Source organism: Schistocerca gregaria, chromosome 7 (genome assembly GCF_023897955.1).
Source record: "Schistocerca gregaria isolate iqSchGreg1 chromosome 7, iqSchGreg1.2, whole genome shotgun sequence".
Taxonomy (NCBI): domain Eukaryota; kingdom Metazoa; phylum Arthropoda; class Insecta; order Orthoptera; family Acrididae; genus Schistocerca; species Schistocerca gregaria.
The window spans coordinates 439119952-439141386 of record NC_064926.1 but is presented as its reverse complement, the minus strand read 5'-3'; the positions used below and the strand labels follow the sequence as shown (position 1 = coordinate 439141386).

Below are 21435 nucleotides of genomic sequence, written 5' to 3'. Positions count from 1 at the left end.
GAGTGTAGCCATGTATGGAAGTGAAACATGGACGATAAATAGTTTGGACTAGAAGAGAATAGAAGCTTTCGAAATGTGGTGCTACAGAAAAATGCTGAAGATTAGATAGGTAGATCACATAACTAATGAGGAAGTATTGAATATGATTGGGGAGAAGATAAGTTTGTGGTACAACTTGACCAGAAGAAGGGATCGGTTGGTAGGACATGTTCTGAGGCATCAAGGGATCACCAATTTAGTATTGGAGGGCAGCGTAGAGGGTAAAAATCGTAGAGGGAGACCAAGAGATGACTACAGTAAGCAGATTCAGAAGGATGTGGGTTAAAGTGGGTTCTGGGAGATGAAGAAATTTGCACAGGATAGAGTAGCATGGAGAGCTGCATCAAAACCAGTCTCAGGACTGAAGACCACAACAACAACATTGATTTCACGTGCGCCCTGGCTAAAGCCGAGAGTTCGCGAAGTGTGTTGGACAAGCTGACTCTGGGCCAACGAAATATACGGGCCCTGCAACGAACTTTTAATGTCACACTAATCGATTTGTCCGTCACATTTCGTGAAAGCTTGGCTGCGTGCAGCGCCTCACGGTAAACCGATATTAGTTCCCACTGAAGGTCTTAATTTTGTCGTGTGCTACGAAAAATTGCAAGTATTTAAACAGACAGTCAAGAATTATTAAACTCGTCTGAAATAGTTACTCGCTCCCCGCCATAGACGACAGCTGGCACTCTTAAGCCCTGCAGTATCACGTGCTGTGACTTACGAACCTGTCTTTTCGGTGGGCCTCGAACCGACTCGAGGTCCACGAGAAAGACAGGTAGCGGCGCATATGTCACGAAGGTAGACCTGAACTCGTTTGCTCGCTCAGCTCAGCAGAGAAAATGCGTTTCTAAAGCTATTACCTCCCAGCTGGGTGTGTACGTTCTAACGAATCTGCCATTACGAAGTCTTACTGATTAATAGTACTACAACGAAGTTTAATTTAAAATCTATTCTCGATATACGAGGGTCACTCCAAAAGAGATGCACACTATTTTTTTCAAACTCTCTCTTTTATTCTACATGTTTGAAAGTTTTACAGTGTGTAGATATATCCTTTAGGAACAATATTTTCATTTCTCCACATAATTTCCATCCCTCTCAACTGCCTTACGCCATCTTGGAACCAGCGCCTGTATACCCGCATGGTAAAATTCTGGACCAATCTGTTGGAGCCACTATTTGGCAGCATGCACAAGGGAGTCATCATCTTCAAACCTTGTTCCAGGAAGAGAGTCTTTCAGTTTCCCAAAGAGATGATAGTCACATGGAGCCAGGTCAGGACTGTAAGGCGGGTGTTTCAATGTTGTCCATCCGAGTTTTGTGATCGCTTCCATGGTTTTTCGACTGACATGTGGCCGTGCATAGTCGTGCAACAGTAAAACATCCTGCTTTTGCCGATGTGGTCGAACACGACTCAGTCGAGCTTGAAGTTTCTTCAGTGTCGTCACATATGCATCAGAATTTATGGTGGTTCCACTTGGCATGATGTCCACTTCGGAATCGAAAACCACCGTAGCCATAACGTGTCCAACAGAAGGTGCGGTTTTGAATTTTTTTCTTGGGTGAATTTGCATGATGCCACTCAATTGATTGCCTCTTCGTCTCTGGTGAAAAATGATGGAGCCATGTTTCATCACCTGTCACAATTCTTCCAAGAAATTCATCTACACCATTCTCGTACTGTTCCAAAAGTTCGCTGCATAGCGTTTTTCTTGTTTCTTTGTGAACCATTGTCAACATCCTGGGAACCCATCTGCCACAAACCTTTTTTAACGCCAACACTTTGAGTATTCTGCAAACACTTCCGTCCCCTATCCCAACGCAGCGTGACAATTCGTTCACTGTGATGCGTCTGTCAGCGGTCACCAATTCGTTAACTCCCTGCACATTGTCTGGACTGTGTGCAGTACGAGGCCTGCCGCTGCGAGGACAATCCTCAATATTGCCGTGCCCGCTTTCATCACATAACATGCTTGCCCACCTACTAACTGTACTGCGATTAACAGCAGCATCTCCATACACCTTTTTCAACCTCTTGTGGACGTCTCCCACTGTCTCATTTACCCTCGTAAATGGTATAATGGCTTGTTTATAGCATTTGGTCTCTTCTTGACAATCCTCACTTCATATAAGAAGTGGTGCCTTATGCAACTGATAATAATTTTGGCTCGATTTTAACTTCATTGTGCCACAGTACAGCCGTATGAAACCAGGAGTATAAGTAGGCCCAAGGACTTCCAATCACTGTAGGACTAATAACAGTAAGACTCCATAATAGCGAACTCCAATAGAAGATGCTCTTCTCGTTTGTACGTACACACCTAGTTACGCATTAACAGGTGTAGAAACGTAGTTTATGTGCTGGGTTGAGCGAGCGGGCGAGCTCAGGCCTACCTTCGTGACGTACCCGCCGCTGCCTACCTTTCTCGTGGGCCTCGAACCGACTACTGTGACGTCACTAGTTCGTTGCGGGGCCCGTATCTCCCGTGGGCCCCGCGTTAAGTATGCCGAGGCTGAGCTCGTGTGCGCTGCAGAGGCAGCGCGCCGAAAAGCTGCGGCAGCGCGACGCGAACTGAGGCGCTGTCCGCAGGGGCGGCGCTCACAAACAGCCGCGCTGACGGAGCCGCTCTCGGCCCTCGGCGGGCCTGTAAACAAACACCTCATCAATTAGCGGCCGTGATATGTGCTGCCCTGGAAAAGCACACACGCCCGCCGCCCGCCAATAAATATTGGCTTCACGTGTAGCTGGCGCGACGCGCCGTCTGTTTACAAGCTAGCTCCGAGGCACGCGTGTACTCTGCCCTTTTCGTTCGTGCATTTTTCTACACTCTGCCGCGGTTCGAATTCTTTTCCGCACACACACACACACACACACACACACACACACATACATTCATACGGCCACGCGCGCGCACAAATTAAGCTGTTCCAACAGCATGTCAAGGAACAAAAACATTCTCCAGAACGTTATGAAAGCTACCGACGGAAAGGAAAACCTCGGAAAAAAGATAAAATTTATTTGGATTAAGGGACAAGCTAATGTTAAATGTGACGAAATAGTCAATGACTTAGCGCAGACCGCCGGTCAAAACGGCGCGTTTAGAAACATTGAACTACATTCATCAGACCTGAGAACTGCGTTACAAAGCGGCAGAAGACATCGATGGAAAGAACATCAATAATAAAAACACAAAGGAAAATATAGTGGATAAATGCAGCCGAACATTCCTTCTAAGTCCCACGACCTGCATATGATTTAATTATAGATTGTACCCCAGCCAGCTTCACCGAATACACGTACGAAATAATCCTTACTGTGAACAAGATGGAGTAACAGTTGGAAATATAAACAATATTTTCTTCGAATACAGGCCGCATACAAACCAGCAAACGGCATTCTTACAACAGTTAATGAGATATCATCAACTATCACCCAAAAACATAGCAGTTAGCCTTCATCAAAATGATATACTGCGACGTGTGATCGGAAGAAAAGGTATGAAATAACACTGTGAGTATAATTGAAGTATGTATTCACAAGTAATCACCATATGGCTGAGTACAGCTATCCCACTGTTTCACGTGCCGAAGGATTGCCTGTTCTCAGTATTCCTGTGACTGTGACAGGAGCCAGCCTTCCACTGTGTCTTTCGGTTCGTCGTTCGAACTGAAGCGCTTCCCTTTGAGATACTTTTTAGCATACAAAGCACATGGAAGTCGCATGACGCCATGTCCAGGTTGTAGGGCGGATTCTCAAACTGCTCCCACTACAACATGGTCATTACACTATGCGTGACCTTGGAGACACGTGGACGGGCGTTATTGTGAAGCAGAATCACTCCCTTCGCAATCAACCCAGACAGTACACTCTTGATGGATTTGTTTAGGCTACGGAGTGTCTCACAGTTCACATCAACTTAAATGGTTTTTCCGTACCAGAGAAATTCGATGAGCACCGGACGTCGAAAAAGATGGTATCATTTTGCCTGTTGAGGATACAGAAGGATTGGATTTTTTATTGGGAGATGACGACGCTTGCCTTCATTGCATGCCTTCCCACTTTGCCTGTGGCTCGAAGTGATGTCTTGTTACGTTACCCCAAAGCGACGTATGCAAATCTCAACTAGTTTAGTTGTGAGGACATTTCGCATATTTTCGTTGTAACACTCTCTAATTTAAAAAATAATTATGAAATTTTTGAATGATGTAAAGAACTGTAAAATCCTAGAAAATTTGTAAATCACTGATAGATTGCTGCATCCGTGTTTTGCCGAGTACCTTGGGAAGTATTCTTCGATAAAAGCTGCAACACTGATTATGTCACAGACAGCATGCACAGTTCCATGACGGAAACAATCGTGGAAGTTGCTTATACGAAAACTTGAGCGATAATTTTTCTTCCCGCCGCACCATTTGCGTACCGAACAAGGAGGAGAGAGGATGGGAGCAAGAGTGATAGTTGTACTCAAAGTTTCCTCCGTCACATTCCATATAGTGGTTTGTGGAATGTGGAGGGATGTCTACAACTTTGGCGTACACTCAAGGAAAAGATAGGTTGCTAATAAAGCGCCCTGCCACTTCTCTTCTTAAACCTTTCATGTTTCACTGCCATCAAGTCATGACACACATTAAATAAGAGATATAACGTAGATTTGAAATATATATTTTGTAGTAGATTGGTCTTATAATTAAAATTTGCTGGTCTGTTGCTCCTTTGCCTTAACATTCCTCACGTGCGATCACCCAAGCCAATGCTTCATCGTATTCGTTACACGTGCAGCTAGATTAAAAATGTGATCAGACCTGTTAGGATTGACACACAGGCAGGATTTTTCTGAGTTTTGTCCTTATTCGGCGGCGGAGCGCCGGCCCCCTACCTGGTGAGCAGGATGCCGACGTCGTGGTGGTTGGGGTGATCGTCAGACTCGTAGTTGAGCGAGTGCTGCCAGCGGCAGAACGTCTCCAGCATCTGGTCTGCGTTCACCGTGCCGTTAAGACCATTCTGAAACTGCACACGCCGCCTTTTAGGGGCACAAGATGCTACGGCTACGTAGTTAGCAAACAATAGTTGGTCTATTCTCTATTGAACTGGCCACAGCTTTATGCGAGGAAAAGCGTTGCTAACATAAAAATATTATCATCTTGGTATTGAAGCTCTTTTTTTCCGTGTTTGCTTTAACAATACATATGTTTTTAGATAGGGTCCGCCTTTAGCAAAACACCATGTGGTAAAAAGATATGGATTTTCATAATTTATGTGTTTTTTTTTCAAATATCTATAATTACATTTTTTTAAAACAAATAGCTACATGTATACAAAACAACAAAGAACGTTCTTTATCTTTAACAGATGGAAAATAAAAGCCCACTGAGGATGCTGCAACTGCAGTGAAACATGTTTGGGTTGTAAAACAAAACTGTGTTTTGCTAAAGGCGGACCCTTTCCAAAAACATATGTATTATAAAAATATTAAATTGTATTAATCGCTCAAAAGCTTAGAAAGTAAAACAATTCGTTTGAAAACACTTCTCAGAATTCGGAAAACAAGAACTCATTTAATCATTTGAAATGGAAGGACGGATTGAATCCAGCAAAGAGGTGGTATGAAACAGAGCAGTGCATTGTCTCCTCTCCTCTTTATTGTGATTTTGGATTAGATAATGACTAATGTGCAGAAAAGACTGGAGAAGACGAGACGAAAGCAGTGGTGTTCGCGGATGACTTTATGAGCTAGGGAAACATGGGGACGACTTTCGAGACAGGTGTATGTTGGAAGATGCTGTGAAACAGTATAGAACGAAATTTAACGCAAAAAATGTGAAACACTGTTTACAAGAAGAAAGAAAAATAGACCAACTAGCGGAATAAGGACTGAATGTGAACAATCGAAGAAGGTGAAAAGTGGTCAGGTACTTGGGAAGTGTGATAGAGAAAAATTGAAGGAAAAAAAAAAATAGTGTGACGAGGGCGTGCCGTCGGGTAGATCGCTCGCCTGGTGCAAGTCTTTCGATTTGACGCCACTTAGGCGACTTGCGCGTCGATGGGGATCAAATGACGATGATTAGGACAACACAGCACCCAGTCCCTGAGCGGAGAAAATCTCCGACCCAGCCGGGAATCGAAGCCGGGCTCTTAGGATTGACAGTCTGCCGTGCTGACCACTTTTTCTTTTCCCTCTCATTTTGTTTGCTTTCGTTCGTTGAATCTGCTCAGGGCGGACGTCATAAGACATCCGTTTAAGTTCTTAGTTGATCGATGAACTAAGTTTTTTTTTTTTTTTTTTTTTTTTTTTTTTTAAGGGTAGCTTACCCTCTGACCAAACACGCTGAGTTACCGTGCCGGCATCAGCTACCGCGGGCGGACAATGGAAGAAATGAGGATGAGACCAGTAGGAGCCTGGTTTGGAATAAAGACGTCGTACAAAAAAGCAAAGAAGTGATATGTAGAAGTTACTACGTCCCAGTACTGACCTACGCATCCTAATCGCGGATAATGAAGAAAGACATGTAAGCAGATTACAGGCATGTGAAATGAAGTCCCTCAGAAGGAGCATAGGAGTAACGCGGAGAGTAGGATGATGAATGAAAATGTAACGGAAAAAGTGAATGAAGAACCATCGCAGAATAGGACAGAAACATTAGGGTTAGAATGGTATAGGCACTTAAAGAGAATGTAAAATTACAGGATTCCCAAGAAGATGAAATGGAGTTGCGAAAGAAACAACCGAGAGTAAGACCAAGGGATAGGCAGCTAAAAGGTATAGAGGAGTGTGTTGAAAAAGAGGCGAGGACGGGACCAGAGTGAACACAGAAAGATGATGGGAAAACAGGACTGGATGGCGAGGTTTGTGTTTCAAACAAATCCAGCCAGGGGATAAAAAATGTTCAAGATGATGGTGATGGTTTCATGATTTCCGTGAATAATATGCATAACTGTCTCAAAGATGGAATTAGAATGGAGTAACAAGAGAAAAGAAAAAGTGCTTTTGAGCTACATTGCGCTTATAGCGACAGTGGCTCATTTGTTACGTGTTGCTGTTGTCAGTTCGTTATCACTTGTTGTATCCAGTCGGATGGTAGTGTAGGCCTACAGTAGGCAATGAGAATCACTGAATCTAACGGAGGTGTAGGTTACATTGTGCTAAACTGGGTGTGAGGTTCCGAACCCAACGAATGTGTACTCAAAAACACGATTGTGGTAATAGATTTATCTTTGGCAAAGCTCGAGGTCTAGGTTAGGTTGGAATGTGATAAACTGATCGTGAACTGGTGAAAGCAACGAATATGAAACCCAAAGAACGACTGTGGTAACAAACTGATGTGTAGCACGACCTGAGATCTACGATCGTCATTGCAATCACCTCTTTGTACATTTTACTTCCGAATTTGTCACAATTTTCGAGGATGTGGTTAATTCGGGACCTAACAGCGCAGAATACTAGCTAACTTCATTTAAGAATCACAGGAAATTACGAACGAGCAGTGTGACTGGCTGTCCACATCCGATCAATATACTTCCTGCCATTCAACACGATAACTGTTACAACAACAGCACACAACGGAAGAGCTGCGGCACCGTCACTGCACTTCTACGGCGCTTTTGGAAACTCACCGATAGCGAGCACCCCAGTTGTGAGAGCAAGGGACTCACCGATATCAAGCATCCCGATGGGAACATGAAACTATTACATCTACGGCATTTTTTTCTGGATAACCGTATATGTAGATTCTAAGCAGACGTTTAAACGGCTGACCAGTCAGCTGCACATTCAAATTTGCAACACTAAAGTAAATATCGAGCATTAACCGTTAGAACACAATGAAATATCGACTATGCGATCAAAAGTATACGGACATCCCCAAAAACATACGTGCTGCCACCTACTGCCAGGTGCTCCACATCACCGGCCTCAGTAAACATTAGACATCGTGAGAGGGCAGAATGTGGCGCCCCGCGGAACTCACTGACTTCGGTCGTGGTCAGGTGATTGGGTGATACTTGTGTCATTCATCTGTACGCGAGATTTCAATACTCCTAAATATCCCTAGGTCCACTGTTTCCGATGTGATAGTGAAGGAGAAATGTGAAGGGACACGTACAGCACTAAAGCGTACAGGCCGACCTCGCCTGTTGACAGACAGACACCGCCGATAGTTGAAGAGGGTCGTAATGTGTAATAGGCAGACATCTACCCACACCATCACCAGGATCCACTGCAAGTATTATGACAGTTAAGCGGGGGGGGGGGGGGAGAGGGGGGGGGAGAAATCTTGGATTTTATGGTCGAGCGGCTGTTCATAAGCGACACGTCACGGCGGTCAATGCCAAACGACGCCTCGCTTGGTGTAAAGAGCGTAAACATTGGACGACTGAATTGTGGAAAAACGTTGTGTGGCGATCCGATGGCAGGGTGTGGGTATGGCGAATGCCCGGTCATCTGCCAGCATGTGCAGTGCCGGCAGTAAAACTCGGAGGCGGTGGTGTTATGGTGTGGTCGTATTTTGCATGGAGGGGCTTGCCCCCTTGTTGTTTGGCGTGGCAATATCATAGCACTGGCCTACATTGATGTTTTAAGCACCTTATTGCTTCCCACTGTTGAAGAGCAATTCGGGGATGGCGATTGTATCTTTCAACAGGATCGAGCACCTGTTGATAATGCACGGCCTGTGGCGGAGTGGTTACACGACAATAACATCCCTGTAGTGGACTGGTCTGCACAGAGTCCTGACCTGAATCCTATAGAGCACCTTTGGGATGTTTCGGAACGCCGAAATCGTGCCAGGCTTCACCGACTGACATCGATGCCTCTCCTCAGTGCAGCACTCCGTGAAGAATGGGCTGCCATTCCCCAAGAAACCTTCCAACACTTGATTGAACGTATGCTTACGAGAGTGGAAGCGGTCATCGCGGCTAAGGGTGGGCCAGCACCATATTGAATTTCAGCATTACCGATGGAGTGGGCCACAAACCTGTAAGTTATTTTCAGTTAGGTGTCCGGATACGTTTGATCACATAGCGTAGAGCCAAATGTGTCGGTTCTTAGTTGTAAAAACAGGCGCACTTGACTATTTGTCGAATGTGAAAAAAATGGTTTGCGGAAATCGTACGTATTTTTTTTGCGTAGGATCCGAATATGCAATAAAATGAGCGATTCTCATTTTGAAAATACGAAGCTGACGCCGCCCATGCAAGAGAGGCGGTTAGAAGGTGACCCGTTGTGGCACAGACAGATGTCTCCTTTACTAATATTAACGTTTCACCTAGAACCTTGTTTTCGTAAGATGTGTCGTTTCGAGATATTTAGATGTCTCATGTTAAATTAAGTTCCATGCAGTAAACAGACTGATGGCCAAAGCGAGATAAAAATTTGTTTGTCAGTAGATTAGAGGCAGAATTTTCGTGAGACAAAAGTGGGAGGCAGACAGACAGACAGGGGTGAGCAGCTGCAGTACCTCTCCGTCGCTGAGCAGCACGATGCGCACGACGACGATGTTGATGGGGTTGCCGATGGATGGGTCGAGGTAGAGCGAGGCGACCATGTTCATGACGGTCAGGATGTAGGTCTCAACTGCGCTGGGCTCGCGGTGGTACTCCAGCATGGAGGCGTCGGCCACGAGCAGCGCCTCCACGTGGCTCTCGCGCGACGTGGAGCGGCGCCAGCGCGTCCTGCGTGGCCGAGCGCGACCGCCGCTCTCCGCCGCTAGCCGCGACACCGGCTCCGCGTCTGCAAGCACAGCCGGTCGGCCGCCGTCAGGGACAGTGCAGAGGGCTAAGTTACACTAGAGCTACCCCTAAATGAAACTACGACTGGCTGTTAGGAAAAAAAAAGTTTACATTTGTTTTCATTTACAATCTGTACTTACACGTTAGGAGACTGGAATGGAGTACGGCAACTGAAGGTAAAGGAAGTCAAAGAACCAGAGGATGAACCAAAAGCAGAAACAGAGGAATGGGGACGATTTAAAAGCGCTATGGTAGAAGCTGCAGTAGCTGTATGCTGACGAACAAATGGCAGAAAACCGTAGTGGAATGAAAGAGTCAAGGAGACAGCGGGAAGGAAGAAAGCTCTGAATTAGCAAGAGAGGGGTATAACAAAAAGAAGAAAGTGGCAAATAAGATAGTGGCTGAGAAGGAAGTGGATAGAAAAGTAGACAAAGATGATCGAGGAGGTTAATAGAGGAAGTGAGAAAGTTCAATATAGAATGATATAATGCAAGAGGAGAGGTTTGAGAAGGAATGTAACAATGATGGTTAGAAATGTTAAAGACTTTAATAACAAAGAGACAATGAAGATAGTGTACAGGCAGTACTTTAAGCACTTGCTAAAACCGAAGTGACTTGGAATGAGGATCACAGATGAAAGGAGGTAGAAGCTAACTCTGGAGGAGAGGAAAGGATTGGAGATCAAAGGAAGTAGAAATGGCAAGACGAGAAAAGGCACCAGGTATGGACGACGTAAGTGTTGAAATGGTGAAGGCAGCAGGGGAGGCTGGGGAACACTGAGTGTACCGTGTAATGACGGTGTTGTGGAATGAGAAGAAGACTCCAGAAGATTGGAAGAGGGCACTAATTGTCCCTACATTCAAGAAAGGAAGTAGAAAGGATTGTAGGGGATTACGCTGATACCACAATGTGCTAAGGCAATGAAAAGATCCTGGAGATCAGAATCCGAACAAGAGTCGAGAACCAACTGAGAGAGGAACAAAATGGCTTCAGACTGGGAGGTCAAGTATTGCCCGCATATTTGGAATAAGGCAGCTCCGGGAGAACCAAACTGAATTTGAGGAAAACCGTATGAGGCTCTTCTCGATACAGAAAAGGCATTTGATAGTGTCAGTAGAAAAGAGGTCTTGAGGGTACTAGAAAGGAGTGGAAAAACATATGTGGAGCAGATGTACTCTGGAAGTCTGAGTTGTGTTAAAGAGGGAAATGAAAGGCGGACTGGTTCCAGCAAAAAAGTGGCGTGAAACAGGGCAGTGCATTGTCACCTCTCCTCTTCATTGAGGTCTTGGATGGCATAATGACTAAAGCGGCAGAAAAAACAGCAGAAGACGAGATGAAAGCAGTGGTTTTCGCGCATGACTTGATCATCTGGGGGTACGGGGAGGTGGAGATTAAGGAACAACTGGATGCTTGGGAAGATACTGTGAGTGGGTATGGAATGAACTTCAGTGTCAACAAGCGTAAGACCCTGGTTACAACGAGAAAGAAACGTAGACCAACTAGCGGAATAAGGATTGTATTTGAGAAACTCAGGTAGGTGCAAAGTGTGATAGACGAAAGTGATTAGTGAACGTTCAGGCAGGCAGAAGCATTCCTGCGGTGTATTGACAGCCTTATTGGGAACAAAGATGTCCCACAAAAAAGCAAGGAAGTAATATACAAGGTGCACATTAATAAAAGCTACAAACTGTAGGGACCTGAACATGTGTCCATAAATGGACGGTGTGCATGCAATGACCACAAATCGTCCCGGAACACAGTACAGAGCTGCACCGCATCCGTGTCACAACAGATGGTCAAAGTGTGCTCATGCGATTGCAGCTGACAGGGAGAGTAGCAGCTGTCATACAGGATGTAAGTAGTGATACCTTGACTTACACCATATAGGTGGGCCACTTGCCTGGAGCATGTACTAGATTCATCTCAATAACCTGTAGAACCCGGTCTTCCAAATCTGGTGTAAACACAGTCCGTCGCTTTCCTGCATATTCGTCTGTCTGAAAGGACCCATGATCACACAGACGTCCCAAAATTGCTTGTAATGTTGTGTGATGTGGTTGGTGCCTGTGAGGGTACTTGTTTTGACTATAGCCGAACACAAACACCATCTGAGCCTGTTGTCGACACGAATACTGGACCATTCTGCTGCTTACAGTATGCTGCGTCAGGCACATAGTTTGCAACACACGAGGCGCGTGGTCATAGGAATTGTCATTCGTCAGCGCCATCTACCGTGGCAACGAAGTATTTCCGGACAGATGTTCATAGGACTGTTTTTTCTCCATTTCCAGTCAGGGATCCATCCCTGCAGTTTGTCGGTTTTATTACTGTTCATCCCATATAGAAGTTATTACATTCCTATATTGGCCTATGTCACTGAAACACGGGTAGTGAAAAAAAGAGACGTAAGCAGATTGCAGTCATTTGAAATGAAATTCGTCAGAAGTAGGATACAAGTGACAAGGAGAAATAGGCTGAGAAATGAAAGGGTAAGGGATAAAGTGAAAGAGGAACCCTTGTAGAGCAGGATAGAAACGTCAGGTTAAGGTGGTATGGACTCTTAAAGAGACTGGAAAACAAGACGATTCCCACGAAGGAAATGACCAAAAATGATCAAGAGTAAGACCAATGGATAGATGGCTGAAAGATGTGGAGGAGTGTGTTGAAAAATGAGGCGAGGACAGGACCAGAGTGAATACAGAAAGATGGCGCAAAAACAGGGCTAGATGGCCGGGCTTAATTTCCATGTAGACTCCGCTTAAGAGCTGGAAACTGATCAAAAAATGTTCAAATGTGTGTGAAATCTTATGGGACTTAACTGCTTAGGTCATCAGTCCCTAAGCTTACACACTACTTAACCTAAATTATCTTAAGGACGAACACACACTCCCATGCCAGAGGAAGGACTCGAACCTCCGCCGGGATGGAAACTGTTGAAAATCGTCACCGGGATCTAAATATTTGTCGTACCGTGATAGCAGCTTATTTATTACTTCATCAAAGAATGGTGCTGCCTGGTGCTTCAGCCAGTTGTTGACAGCATCTTTCGTAACGGATCATTTCCAGACCCCGACAGCTGGCGAATGCCGGTCGCTTTCGTGGGCGACCACATGTGTCTCTCAAGCCACGGGGGACGGGATCTACTCTCACGCGAAGTACGTCACATCAACCGATTTCCATCCTATTCGGATAATTCCTTCGTTGTGCGTTATTTTTTAAGGTTCCGTGCCTCAGTTGGTAGAAACGGAACCCTTATAGGGTCAAGTTTGATATCCGTCTGGCTGTCCGACTGACAGAAAACCATTTTTCTCCGGAACGGATGGACGTTTCAAGTTCAAATTTATGTCGCATACTAAGGTCTACAGGCCATTTCGGGTGTGATAAATGTAGGCTTCAAAGTCAATGCAACAAAAAGGTAGGTCCTTTAGGTAAAATATTTTGATACTCGCAAACTTACTCGTGAAAACCTTGAGGGTACTTCCCGTTGGCCTAGAATAATGAAATTTCGCAAGAAGCAAGGTTTCACAGTGCAAATAAATGAAAAAAATTCGAAAGCTGTTAAACTGTTAACATATCACACGAAAAAATGTTTCTTTTGTAATTTGTTACCCGATGTGAAACATGAAATTAAAACAATCAGTACTTCTACATTCAGGCTGATTGATCGCAATATTCTCAGTCAATCATCATGCAAATGTTTGTTTCACACACAACCTGCAATGCCATATTCACGTGCAGTAATCGCTCCTGGATATATGATGATGGCTAAATTGTGAAACACGTCATATGAGCAATAAAGTCATCCCTTGACATGCTTGACTTTTACGATTGCGACCCAGTCAACCTGAAAGCAGAACTACTGGCTGTTATAATAATGGTCACCAGCATCCTGTATGATTTTATGTCACATTTATATTACTGAAATTAAAACATTCTCGAAAATCTTGGAATCCCTGGGACAGATATCTTGCCAGTATCACTGTAGATAACACGTAAGAATGGTCGATTTTTTTCGATTCCCACAATGTATGAACTACATGTACACAGATTTAGGCTTGTACGGGACCTTCAGTGCGCGAGTCCTATTAGCACTTGGGCAATTTTTTTTTAACTTAGAGTGTACATATACATCTATGCATACTACTTTACGGTGTAGATGCTTCTGACGCTCCCGTTCCAGTCACGAACTGTGTAGTGGAAGCACCACTGTTGGTAAGCTTCTCTGAATTACCGTCTTGGTCATTTAGTGAGAAGAGTGTAGGAATAAGTAAATCTTTGTCCGGTTCTTTTTGGCGTATACTCTACTTGTTTAGGGACTATTTACTCGAAACTTAGTAAATATGTGTATTAGATACCTGACAGAAAATATTAATGGTAACGTCCAATTATTGTAGACGATGTTGTTATTATAATTAAATAATACCTGAAAAAAGCTACAAAATTATTGTGAGATCTTGCTTAGTGTTGCAAAGATTGAAAACCTTCTTTTAATGTTCGGAAATGTAAACTTTTACACGTCACGAAACGACAAAATATAGTACCCAGTGAGTGCAGTATCAGTGAGACTCAAAATCAGTCAAGTCATACGAATACCTGGTTGTAACAATTTATTGGGATATGAAGTGCAACGCTCAACTACGATTAGTCGTAAGCAAAGCAGATGGCAGGCTTCGGTTCATTGGTAGGGTAATAGGGAAATTCAGTGAGTCTACAAAGGAGAGTGCTCTCAAAACACTTGTGGGAACCATCTCAGAATACCGCTCAAATGTGTGGGACCCATACGAAATAGAACTAACAGGGGATATTGAACATATACAGAGAAGGACAGCACGAATGATGACAGGTTTGTTTGACCCACAGGAGAGCGTCACGGAGATGCTGAAAGAACTGAACTCTCAGACGCTTGGGGAGATATCAGCTATCTCCTGAAAGCCTACTTAGAAAGCCTGAAGAACCAGTATTGAGGATGTATCTAGGAATATACTATAGACCCGTTGAGACCGCGGATAGCGCGCACAGAAGCATTTAAACAATCTTTTTTTTCCCATGCACCTTACGTGACCGGAACGGGAAAAAAACCTCAATACGAGGTATAAAGAGGATTATCCCCTGCCATGTGCTTCATTGTGGTTTTGAGAGTTTATTTATGTAGGTGCAGACAACGGGTGGGCAACTGGCGACACGCGAGTCGGTTCCGGCCGGCGATTGGTTCCAATCCGGCCCGCGGAAAAAATTCGAGCGAGAGAAGGAGGTGCTCGTATTGTACTCCACCCGGGCCGCATTTTCTGATATTTGCACCGACACCCGGCTCGCCTCGGGTTTGCAGCTCATGACGGAGAGAAGTGAAAGTTTTGCTGATTCCGCTTGTTAAAGAGGTTCGAGGCACTCTCTTGTCCTGGGAGTGGGAAACTGTCCCTAAGAATCAACAGCGGTCAACGGCATGAGGATGCAGAAGGCATGGTAACCACTGCATTAAAGACACGCAATGTGTATCCACAGGACATGTGGCATGTAACTGAAAAAGTGTCGTGATAATCTCTCCATTGGCAAAAACTTCCGGACTAGTCCCCCATTCGGATCTCTGGGAAGGTACTGGCAAAGGCGGGAGTGACCATGAGAAAAAGATTGAATAAGCAACAAAAGGATAACGTTCTACGAGTCAGGACGTAAAATATCATAAGTTTGAACGTGGAGGGAGCTAGGAAAACTGAAAAGGGAAATGCTAAAGCCCAATCTAGATACATTTGGGGTCACTGAAGTGAAATGGAAAGACGACAAGGATTACAGGTCAGACGAGTACAGAGTAACAGCAATAGCAGTAGCAAATAGCATAAAGGGAGTAGGATTCGTTATGACTAGGAAGATAGAGCAGAGATTGTGTTACTGTGAACAGTTCAGTGAAAGGATTGTTCTCATCAGAACCAACAGCGAACCAACACCAACAATGACAGTTCAGATATACATAGGGACGTCGCAAGCCGAAGATGAAGAGACAGAGGAATATGGGGATGCTGAACAGATAGTGTAGTACGTAAATGGAGATGAAAATCTAATAGTCGTCGGGGTCTGTAAAGCCGTTGCAAGGGAAGGAATAGAAGAAAGGGTTACGGGAGAATATGAGATTGATACTATGAATGACAGAGGAGAAAGACTAATTGAATTCTGCAATAAATTTCAGCTTGTAATACTGAATCCTCTGTTCAAGAATCACAAGAGGAGGAAGTATCCTTGAAAAAGGCCGGGAGTTGTGGGAAGATTTCACTTAGATTACATCATGGTCAGGCAGAGATTCCGAAATCGGATACTAGATTGTAAGGCATACCCAGGAGCAGGTATAGACTTAGATGGCAATGTAGTAGTATTGAAGAAAAGAATGAAGTTTAAGAGATTAATCAGAAAGAATCTATACGCAAGGAAGTGGGATAGGAAGTACTAAGGAACGAAGAAATATTGTTGAAGTTCTCTACGGCTGTATAAACTGCGGCAAGGAACAGCTCAGTAGGAAGTACAAATGAAGAGGAATGGACGTCTATAAAAAGGGCCATCACAGAAGTTGGAAAGAAAAACACAGGTACAAATAAGGTAGCTGCAAAGAAACCATGGGTAACAGAGGAAATACTTCAGTTGATCGATGAAAGAAGGATGTGCAAAAATGTTCAGGGAAATGCACGAATACACAAATACACGTCATTTAGGAATGAAATAAACAGGAAGCGCAGGGAAGCTAAGGCGAAATGGCTGCATGAAAAATGTGTAGAAACTGAAAAAGAAGTGACTGTCGGAAGGACTGACTCAGCTTATAGCAAATTCGAAACAATTTTCGGTGAAATTAAAAGCAAACGTGGTAACGTTAAGAGTGCAACTGGAATTCCACTGTTAAATGCAGAGGAAAAGTAATTTGAAGGCTTCCATGAGGAGAAGACTTGTATGATAAAGTGACAGGAGAAATAACAGGCGTTGATATAGTAAAGATAAGGGATCCAGCATTAGAATTTAAAAGAGCTTTGGAAGACTTAAGACCAAATAAGGCAGAATGGATCGATAAAATTCCTTCAGAATTTCTAGTCATTGGGGCCAGTGGCAACAAGACGACTTTTCATGTTGGTGGCGTCTGGAGATCCACCGTCTGACTTTCGCGAAAACATCATCCACACAATTACGAAGATAGCAAGAGCCAACAAATGCGAGAATTATCGAGAAATCAGTTTAACAGCTCACGTAGCCAAGTTACTGACAAGAATAATATACAGAAGAACGGAAAAGAAAATTGAGGATATGTTAAATGACGATCAGTTTGGCTTTAGGAAAGGTACAGGCACCAGAGAGGCAATTCTGACGTTGCGATTGATAATGGGAGCAAGAATAAAGAAAAATCAAGATACGTTCATTGGATTTGTCGGCCTGGAAAAAGCACTTGACAACGTAGCATGGGGCAAGATATTTTTAGAGTCAAGAGCGAACAACAAAAGTGGAAGACCAAGAACCAAGTGGTCTAATTAAAAAGGCTGTAAGACACGTATATAGTCTTATAGTCTTTCGATCCTGCTGTTCAATCTATGCAGCGAAGAAGAAAAGACGGAAATAAAATTGCTATACTCAGTGGAAGTGGAAAAGAATTACAGGATGCGTTGAATGGAATGAACAGTCTAATGAGTACAGAATATGGACTAAGAGTAAATCGAAGAAAGACGGAAGTAATGCAAAGTAGTTGAGAACAGCGAGAAATTTAACATCACAATTGGTGCTCACGAAACATTGAAGTTAAGGAGTTCTGCTACCTAGGAAGTAAAATGACCGATGGACAGAGCAAGGAAGGCGTAAAAAGTGGACTCGCAATGTCAAAAAAGGCATTCCTTACGAAGAGAAGTTTACTAGTATCGAACATAGGACTTAATTTGAGGAAGAAATTTCTGAGAATGTACGTTTAGGGGACAGAATTGTGTGATAGTGGAAAGTAGACTGTGGGAAAACCAGAAAATAAGAGATTCCAAATATTTGAGATGTCATGCTACAGAAGAATACTGAAAATTATTTGAACTAATAAGGTAAGGATGGAGGAGGTTCTCTGAAGAATCGGTGAGGACAGGAGTATATGGAAAACATTGACAAGAAGAAGGGACAGTATGGCAGGATATGTGTTAAGACGTCAGGAAATAACTTCCATGGTACTAAAGAGAGCTGCAGAGGGTAAAAATTATATAGGAAAACAGAGATTGGAAGACATCCTGCAAACAATTGAAGTCATAGGTTGCAAGTGCTACTCTGAGATGAAGAGCTTGGCACAGGAGAGGAGTTCGTGGCTCGTTGTATCAAACCAGTCATAAGAATGATGACTAAATAAATAAATAAATAAAAATCTGGGAAAATATATTTGAAAAAGTGAAAAAGTCATCGAAACGTTCAATCGGCAGTGGAGTCAACTCGCAGGAATCTGTTCTGTTGCAGTAGCTGCGCTGATCGGAGCCATTCATGTCAGTGCGTTATCCCATGGATATTAACGTCATCGACACCATAGCTTTGACGGTATGCGCTAGGAGCAGTACTGTCGCATCAAATGACGAGGCAGGCCATGAAATTAAGTATGTGAATCAGGGTCACAGGTCACCGAAGGTTGCCCACGCCTGATGTAGATAATGGAATACTTACAAGAGAATACAGTAATTCCGTAACGATTTTTAATATATTGGACAACAAACCTAAAGTTTCTGATAAATGGTTCACGAAAGTAAGGAAGGACTCAACATCACTGAAAGGAATCAGGATATCTGTAACGGATCAAAGTGCAGATCACTGATCAACTATTTTAGGCGCTTGCATGATGAGGAAAAGCAGAACAAACTGGACAGAAGGGAGAATGCAGGAGGTCTGAGAAAGACTGCAACGCTTCTAGATTGCAAAAAAGGTCTTCCAGAAATGCCTTATATGACGGGTGTTCAAAAGAAAAGCTATGAAACAACACTGTGGGTATAATTGAAGTCTCTATTCAGAAGTAATCACTAGATGTCTGAACACAACTACCCCACTGTTTCACGAGCTAATGTGTTCCCTGTTCCCAGAGATCCTGTGGCTGTGACTGGAACCAGTCCTCCACTGCGTTGCGTCCTTTTTTTTTCACGTGAACTTGCCATTAAACTTGTGCGGCCTTGGAGATGTGTGGATGCACATTATTGTGGAGCAGAATCACTCCATTCGTGAGGAGCCAAGGCCGTTTGCTCTTGGTGGACTTGTTTAGGCTGGGGAGTGTCTCACAGTACATGCCACTGTTAATGGTTAATCCGCACGCAAGGGATTCGACCAGTATCAGACCTCGGACGTCGAAAAAGACTGTGAGCGTCACCTTTCCTACTGAGGGCACACCTTTGAATTTTTTCTAGGGATACCAAACATTACATTCGTGTCCTTAGATGTCTCAGTAAATTTCATTTTAACACTCCTTATAGTTACATGATGTGGTCTCCTACGGCCCTAAACGAGAGAAAAAGAAGTAGAATCAGAACCTTATTGCTAGTATGGGAAATATTTGTTGTTGTATGAGCAGGTATTGCAACCTGCATACCGTCTTTGGGACATCATCTATATGTGGTTTATTTTAATGAAGTGTGTTGTGAAAAGCATATTTCACTTTGGGAAAGATAGATACCGCCTACAGCAAAATTAAAGAGGCTTTTGGACAAAAGAGAAGGAGCTGTACGAATATCAAGAGCTGAGATGGAAAACCAGTCCTAAGCAAAGAAGGGGAAGTTGAAACGTGGAAGGAGTATGTGGAGGATCTATATAAGGTAGATAAACTTGAAGGCAATGTTATCGAAAAGGAAATGGAAATAGATGAAGATGAGATGGGAGTTATGATTCTGCGAGAAGAATTTGACAGAGCTGTGGAACATCAAAGTCGAAACAAGGCAGCGGGCGTAGACGATATTCTGTCAGAACTAACGATAGTCTTGGAGCCAGCCATGACAAAACTCTACCATCTGTTGTTGAAGGTGTATGAGACAGGCGAAATACCCTTAGGCGTGTAGAAGAATGTAACATTTCCAATTCCAAAGAAAGCAATTGCTGACAGGTGTGAAAATCACCGAACCACCATTTCAATATGTCATGGTCGTAAAATACTAACACAAATTCTATACAGAAGAATGTAAAAACTAGTAGACAGTTTGGATTCCGGAGAAATGTTGGACCACTAGGAACACGTGAGGCGGCACTGACCCTACGACTTATCTTAGAAGACAGGTAACCGAAAGACAAACACACGTTTATAGTATTTGTAGACTTAGAGAAAATTTTTGACAGTGTCCATTAGAACACCCTCTTCGAAATTCTGGAGGTAGCAGGGATAAAATACAGGGAGCGAAAGGCTGTTTACTACTTGTAAAGAGACCAGGCGGCAGTTATAAGAGTTGAGGGGCATGAAAGGGAAGCAGTTGTTGAGTAGCGAGTGAGACACGGTTGTAGCCTTTCCCCGATGTTATTCAGTCTGTGCACTGAACAAGCAGTGAAGGAAACTAAAGAAAAAATTGGAGTAGGAATTACAGTTCAAAGAAAAGAAATAAAAACCTTCAGGTTCTCCAATGACATTGTAATTCTGTCAGAAGCAGCAAAGGAATTGGAAGAGCAGTTGAACAGCATGGACAGTGTCTTCAAAGGAGGAAATAAGATGGACATCAACAAAAGCAAAACAAGGGTAATGGAATGTAATAGAATTAAGTACGGTGATGCTAAGGGAATTAGGATAGGAAACGAGACACTAAAAGTAGTTAAAAAAGTTTTGCTATTTGGGCAGCGAAATAACTGATGACGACCGAAGTAGAGAGGACATAAAAAGTACACTGGCAATGGCAAGATTAGGAAATCTTTTTCTGAAAGTATTTGTCTGGGGGGTATCCATGAGTGGAAGTGAAAAAAGTGTTTCAAATGGCTCTGAGCACAATGGGTCTTAACATCTGAGGTCATCAGTCCCCTAGAACTTAGAACTACTTAAACCTAACCAACCTAAGGATATCACACACATCCATGCAGGATTCGAACCTGCGACCGTAGCGGTCGCAGTGGAAGTGAAACATGGGCGATAAACAGTTTGGGCAAGAAGAGAATAGCACTCCGTCTTCAGGCCAGAAGTGGCCCATCGGGACCATCCGACCGCCGTGTCATCCCACGGTGAGGATGCGGATAGGAGGGGCGTGTGGTCAGCACACCGCTCTCTCGGTCGTTATGATGGTTTTCTTTGACCTGAGCCGCTACTGTTCGGACGAGTAGCTCCTCAATTAGCGTCACGAGGCTGAGTGCACCCCGAAAAATGGCAACAGCGCATGGCGGCTGGATGGTCACCCATCCAAGTGCCAGACACGCCCGACAGCGCTTAACTTCGGTGATCTCGCGGGAACCGGTGTATCCACTGCGGCAAGGCCGTTGCCCCAGAAGAGAATAGACGGTGTTAAAATGCAATGCTGCAGAATAATTTTGAAAACTAGATGGATAGATTACGTAAATAATAAAGAGGTACTGAACAGAATTGGGAAGACAAGAAATTATGGTAAAACTTGACCAAAAGAAGGGACCGGTTGACAGGACGAATTCTGAGACATCAAGGGGTCACCAATTTAGTATTGCAGGGAAGTGTAGGGAGTAAAAATCTTAGAGGGAGAGCAAGATATGAACACATAAGCAGA

The 21435-nt window shown here is 43.8% G+C and overlaps 1 protein-coding gene across 1 annotated transcript in view; it reads right to left on the bottom strand.

Moving 5' to 3' along the window:
• The window catches only part of LOC126282419 (A disintegrin and metalloproteinase with thrombospondin motifs 12-like), a 1083163-nt gene that overhangs the window by 232215 nt on the left and 829513 nt on the right, over positions 1 to 21435 (bottom strand). Inside the window, exons 6-7 of the mRNA XM_049982077.1 lie at positions 9496 to 9767; positions 4920 to 5050 (exon numbers count right to left, since the gene is read on the bottom strand). Coding sequence (XP_049838034.1) covers positions 4920 to 5050; positions 9496 to 9767 — 403 coding nt within the window. The remainder of the gene's footprint in view (positions 1 to 4919; positions 5051 to 9495; positions 9768 to 21435) is intronic.